This window comes from Silurus aristotelis, assembly GCF_946808225.1.
Source record: "Silurus aristotelis genome assembly, chromosome: 2".
NCBI lineage: Eukaryota > Metazoa > Chordata > Actinopteri > Siluriformes > Siluridae > Silurus > Silurus aristotelis.
In genome coordinates, this window is record NC_139575.1 from 32,457,884 (window position 1) to 32,464,435 (window position 6,552).

General features: G+C 39.9%; 1 protein-coding gene across 1 annotated transcript; it reads left to right on the forward strand.

Annotated features, from left to right (window-relative positions):
- On the forward strand, window positions 1-6,223 carry desmb (desmin b). The gene is made up of 9 exons (XM_083533634.1): window positions 1-659; window positions 1,335-1,395; window positions 1,523-1,618; window positions 2,230-2,391; window positions 3,469-3,594; window positions 3,687-3,907; window positions 4,190-4,233; window positions 5,780-5,868; window positions 5,998-6,223. Exons 1-9 carry the CDS (start codon window positions 79-81, stop codon window positions 6,037-6,039), a joined length of 1,422 nt encoding a protein of 473 aa, XP_083389760.1. The 5' UTR covers window positions 1-78; the 3' UTR covers window positions 6,040-6,223.
- Window positions 6,224-6,552: the final 329 nt, after the last annotated feature.

The window sequence follows — 6,552 nt, forward strand, 5'->3', positions numbered from 1 at the left end:
AGCTGCTCGACGTCCCTTCACTCCTGTCCTCGTTCCTCTCCTGTGTATGAGTGCGTGTGGCCACTCCATCCTTCCAAAATGAGCCGCGCCTCTTACGCCTCCTCCCAGGCCTCCTCCTCATACCGCCGTGCCTTTGGCGGACCCGGCTTCACCACAGCCCCCATTACCCGCTCCTCTATGCTTGGCCGTGGCTCTGGAGGCTCACATGTTAGCTCACGGGTCTATGAGGTCACCAAGACATCATCTGCATCACCAGGCTATAGCAGTTACCGCGCATCTTCCTATGGCATCCCTTCTCTTTCAGCAGGCGTCTCCCGCTCCTATGGCGCAGGCATGGGTGAGACCCTGGACTTCAGCCTGGCCGATGCCCTGAACCAGGAGTTTCTGCAGACTCGCACCAACGAGAAGGCCGAGCTGCAGCACCTGAATGACCGCTTCGCCAGTTACATCGAGAAAGTGCGCTACCTGGAGCAGCAGAACCAGGCTCTGACAGTGGAAGTGGATCGACTGCGGGGCCGAGAGCCGACACGCATTGCTGACCTCTACGAGGAAGAGATGAGGGAGCTGAGGCGCCAAATAGAGGTTGTGACCAATCATAGGTCCCGAGTTGAAGTGGAGCGGGACAACCTGGTTGATGACTTGCAGAAACTCAAACTGAGGTGAGGACTAGTCAATAAATCCACTTCTATAAGAATCGATAGATTTACTGGGTCAACAGTTCGATAGGTACTGTTTCAGCAACCAAAGGAACTCAATAAGAAATGCTTATTTTGTTGTCACTACACAGGGCATTGAAGATTTTAAAAGAGCCAGAGACCATAAAAGGTCAGAAGACTCATAAGCTTACTGAAACTCAGTTATTTTTGTCTCTAAAACAGTTATGTGAATGCCCTGAATGCCCCCAGAGGTTGGGTCTGTGTCAGAACACATTGATATCCATAGACCCCTGAGTTCCTGCTGTTTTATTCTGCAGCTCTGTTTAGTGAGAGACAGAAGAGCAGCAAATTTGCTTCTACCATTGGGTGTGGAAAGGGATTAGTAGATTTCTTGGCATAAGACTAGCATGTTTGCATTGGGCAATTTGCATTGGGACTGGTCTTGACTTCTTTATCGCAAAACACCACAGTACAAAACAGGGTGTCTAATAAAGGCAGTTGTTAAAGTTTACATCACCACAGTTTTTTCCTATTCAGGACTTAATATCAAGACATCTTTGGTCCCACTTCCAGTTGGGGTAATCTGTGTATGTTATGAGACAGCAAAAAGACTCCTGCCTCTATAAAAGGAAAAGAAGGAAGTGGCTTTTAAGGTCTGTGTATTGTCTCTAACTGCAGGCTGCAGGAGGAGATTGCACAAAGAGAGGAGGCTGAGAACAACCTTGCAGCATTCAGAGCTGTAAGTCTAGCTGGCAAACATTTGCAAGAACTTTACTTGAATCATGAATATAGTGTGTATTACTGAACATATTATTATGGAATCCATAATTCAATTAAATTGACATTGAATGTTTTATGGAAAACAGGATGTGGATGCAGCGACTCTCGCTCGTTTAGACCTGGAGAGACGCATCGAAACTCTCCAAGAGGAAATCGCCTTCCTCAAGAAGATCCATGAGGAGGTTAGATCATGCCCTCACACACTTCCAAACAGCAGGTGTTTACTAATAGTGTTCTAAAACAGAACACTAATGTTGCACAGTAATGACTACAAAGAAATTACATGCCGAATAAACAATGGTTTAATTGTTCCATTCAGATCAACAGTTTAACTCAAATGAGAGAAAAAAAAATACAATTGTTTTATCTTTTAATTATTTACATCTATTAATCAAAATGAGTCACATTGAATTTAATATTTTTATAGGTTGATCCAAATTTTAACAATGAGACAATAAGCTAAACAATTCAAATAGGACTCATCGTGTAGTCCAACTGGAGTATAATTCTGAAGCTAGATATTTTAGGGGAATAGTTGAAGATTTACTGCTGAAACGATCAGTTAAATCTTCGCAGAGGTAATAAGAAATGAGGACTACAGCTTTTAATATGCAATAATATAAATAAAAATGTGAAAAGCAGGAAGATTTTTAAAAGAAATGTTTTCATGTATGTAAATATGTGTGTAAATGTGTGTGTGTGTGTGTGTGTGTGTGTGTGTGTGTGTGTGTGTGTGTGTGTGCGTATGTCACCAAGCTGTTTAACACTAATTCCTTTATTTCTCTCTGTTTAGGAGATCCGTGAACTGCAGACTCAGATGCAAGAGACTCAGGTGCAGATCCAGATGGACATGTCCAAGCCGGATCTGACTGGTGCTCTGAGGGACATTCGTTCTCAGTATGAAGCCATTGCCGCCAAGAACATTTCTGAGGCTGAAGACTGGTACAAGTCCAAGGTAAGGAAAGAGTAGAGAATTAGGGTTTTGATGTCTCCATCAATAAACATACTAATACTGGTTCATTACAACTTAAACTTAGAGTTCCATTTGTCTAAAAATCTTGGGATAAAAATTGCTTATAAGAAACACCCCCCCCCCCCCCACACACACACACACACACACACACACACACACAAAAAAAAAGATCTGCAAACCTGTAGAAGAGGTACATTTCTAAACACTAGCACTTTTATATTATCCGGTTGCTTCCAGATTAAAATGATTTATACAGATTATATATGCACATCACCATCCCCTGTACACTTTTTGGTTTTTGGTGAGCATATGCCCACTGTACCACTGTAATCCTGGTTCTTTCGCTGACAGGAGTTAAACCTAATGTGGTCTACTGCTATTGTAATTCTTTCACCTCATTCTGAGATGCTTTTTCTGCACACCATGGTTGTAAAAAAGTAGTTATTTTAGCTATCATAACATTTTCAGTAACAGTTTATCAATTCTTTTCTAACCTCTCTTATATACAAGGCATTTCTTCCCACAGTTTCCTGTTCATTTCTTCTGGAGTTTTTTTTTTTTTTCCTGTGTAAAGAGTCAGTTACTATCGACTTCCTGTCAGCTCAGACAAGACTGGTCATTTACTCTGATTTCTCAAAAACAAGGTGTTTCAGCCTGTAAACCCTTTGCACAGGGGATTATTATTTTTTTTTTTGTACAATCCTGAATAAACTTCCAGTAGATCAGCGTTTTTTGACCTCTATAATTGTATGCATTTTATTAGGTTTGAATATTTGCTTTTATGTGTAGCTGTACGGGTTTTCCTATTCAACTGGCTGGTAAGTGTATGATATATAGTGTGTTCTGTTTATCCAGGAATCCTTTCAGCATTTGTCACATTGTTGAAATATATTGAATATTGTTGATTTAAATGATAATTGAACAGGGCATAAAGTTTACAACAAAACAAAAACAGGGTCTTATTGCATATTAAAAAAACAAAAATCCTTAATAAGAACAATAAAATACACATTTATTTAATCTGCGAATAAACCATCTAATAATAAATCTGACCCACAGGTTTCAGATCTGAATCAAGCAGTATCCAAGAACAACGAAGCCCTGAAGCAGGCCAAGCTGGAGACCATGGAGTACCGACACCAGATTCAGTCCTACACTTGTGAGATTGACTCCCTAAAGGGCACGGTGCGTTTATATCATGACTCATTTATGTAGAATCATCAGCAATATTCATACCTCTGCATTAAAAAAAAGTCATTGCTGTTTCTGATCCCCAGAATGAGTCTCTGATGAGGCAGATGCACGACATGGAGGACCGACATGGACGTGAGGCTGCCGGCTTCCAGGACACGATTGCTCGTCTGGAGACCGAGATCGCTAACTTGAAGGATGAGATGGCGCGACACCTGCGCGAGTACCAGGACCTGCTCAATATCAAGATGGCCCTCGATGTGGAGATCGCCACCTACAGGAAGCTCCTGGAGGGAGAGGAGAGCAGGTAAGACATGGGTTTGTCTAAAACGATGGTCCTTTTTTTTTTTTGTTCCAACCTCAGGCAAAATTTATCCCCAAGAAGATTTATAAATATATTTGTAAAAGTTTTGAATGGGTTTAGGACAATCCTTTAACACAAAGACAGCATGCTTTTAATTTAGACTAACTGCTTTTTTGCTGGTAAAGCAGTTTTTCCCTCATGGTTTGCCTTTTTCATATCACCTATTTATATTAGAAACAATTGGATTTTGTGTGAAACAATTGGTGTCTGTCATTTCTCCAACAGGATTACACTGCCCATGCAGGCCTACTCCACCATTAGCTATAGAGGTAAGAGAGAGAAAAAAAAAAGCTAATGTTGTCCATATGATGTGAAGGACCAAATAATGTGACCTTTGAAGTGTGTGAAATGTGTGTATGGGACAGCAAAGTTTCAAATATTTGACTAATTATTTTCAGTGAGTATTAACACTCAACCAATCCTTTACCCACTTTATTTATAGCATGTGTGAGATGACTTTGCTGAACTATGAATGAAAAGACATTTTTTGAGACAAAAGACAAGAGCTTTTTGGCAGCAGTTAAATTTGCGCAAGAGATGTTTAAAAAACGTGACTAAATTATAACAATAGTTGCCCAATAGTTGGTTGCTAAACATCTCATTCCACAACCTCCACTCTACTGGGAAGATGTTCTACTAGATTCTAAAGTGTGCTTGTGGAGAATTGTATTCCTCCACAAGGGTTTTAGTACAGTCAGCGTTTCAATTTATCCTATGTGTATGCAATAGGGTTGAGGTCAGCGCTCTATAGCAGACCATTTAAAACATATCTTCATTATCATTCTGGAACAGGTTTGGGCCTCGGAGTTCAAGTAAAAGAAAAAATTAATTCTACCACATTTAAAAGACATCATACAATTGTGTCTCTCCAACTTTGTGGTACTAGTTTGGAAAAAAAACACATATGGCTGGAGAAGTCAGGTTTTCCATTACCTTTGTCCATTTAGTGTATATATTGGTCCACCAGCAATCTCTCTAATTGTTCATTGTAAAGTAAATACAAAAAAAAATTACCAAAAAAAAAGCCATGAAAAAAACCTAGTAAGTTCTCTGTTCAGAAGACTTTCTCACAAAAAAAATCCCGTTCAAAAGCAGACACTGGACAGAAACAATACAAATAAATATACACTTCTTACTGTTAAATATCAAAGTTCAGAGTGTCCACCAAACAGCATCCAGTAAATGAGTTGTTACTATAGAAACAATAATGTATTGCAGCAAGGCCATTAGTATAAACCTGCCACAGCTGCTTTCACACTTTCTAAATTGAATGCTGAAAGAAGAAAAAAAACCTTTTCAGCCATATGTGCTTTTTTTTCCCTCAAGCTGTTACCACAAATTTGAAGGCACATAATTGTATAGGATGTCTTTGGATGTGGTAGCATACAATCTTCCCTTCAAAGACCCAAATCTGTTCCAGCATGACACTGTGCACAAATCAACTCCTTGAAGACATTTACATGGGATGGAGCGGAAGATCTTGAGGTGACCTGCAATAAAGATCTGACCTCACCCCCATTGAACATCGTTTGGATGAACTGGAACACAGAGCTGCACCCAGAGACATCCTCACCCTACATCAGTACCTGACTTGTGGCTAAATAAACACAAATCTCCAGAAGCACATTCTAAAATCTAGTAGAACATCTTCCCAGAAGAGTGGAGAATATTATAACAGGAAATGAGGACTAAATGTGCAATTGGATGTTTAAAAAGCAGAAATCTTATCGTTGTGTGTCCACAATCTTTTGTCCATATTGCGTACTTTAAGGTATTTAAATGCATTTACTGTGGTGATGTGTGACTGTTACACAGAGACCAGTCCAGAGCACCAACAACGAGCGTCTGAAATGCACTCGAAGAAAACAGTGCTCATCAAAACCATTGAGACCCGTGATGGCGAAGTATATACACACACACTCTTACAACCAAACCACACCACTAAAGCATACCTTAAAGCAAACAGAATTGTAGCTTCACTCTTACCATAGGCTCATATGTTCCCATATCTGCCCTGTTTTTGACCTTTACAGGTGGTGAGTGAATCTACACAGCACCAGCAGGATGTCATGTAGAGCTTCACCGAGGAGCTGAACCACAAAACCCACAAGAGGTTGCAATAAAACCATAAGGTCCAGCTTTCATATCCTGTGCTTTTTTTTTTTATTACTCCATACACAGCTTACTTGAAACCTGAGCACTGCTTCCAAAGCAAGCGAAAGGAAGAGATCTTTGACGTTTTGCATTTAAAAAGAAAAACTTAAGAAATTATTGTTTTTTTTTTTTTTTTTTTTTTTTTTTTAAGTGATCTACGACAAAGATCCTTCCGTATTCACGCAGAGCTAAACCATGAGAGAGGAGTTTGGGAGGAAGTAAGGACAAAAGTTAAAACACAGGGAGGGGCTTATATGTAAGTGAATTAACCAAGGCAAGAGAGGACAGGAGGGAGGGCAAGTGATGCAGATTGAACTCATAGACGTGATATGTTTTGACGAGGAACTCGGAATAAAGTAAATATGCATCAAACTCTACTTTGTGTGAGTGTATGTGTGTGTTAAGTATACAAATGAAAAACTATCCAATAAAAG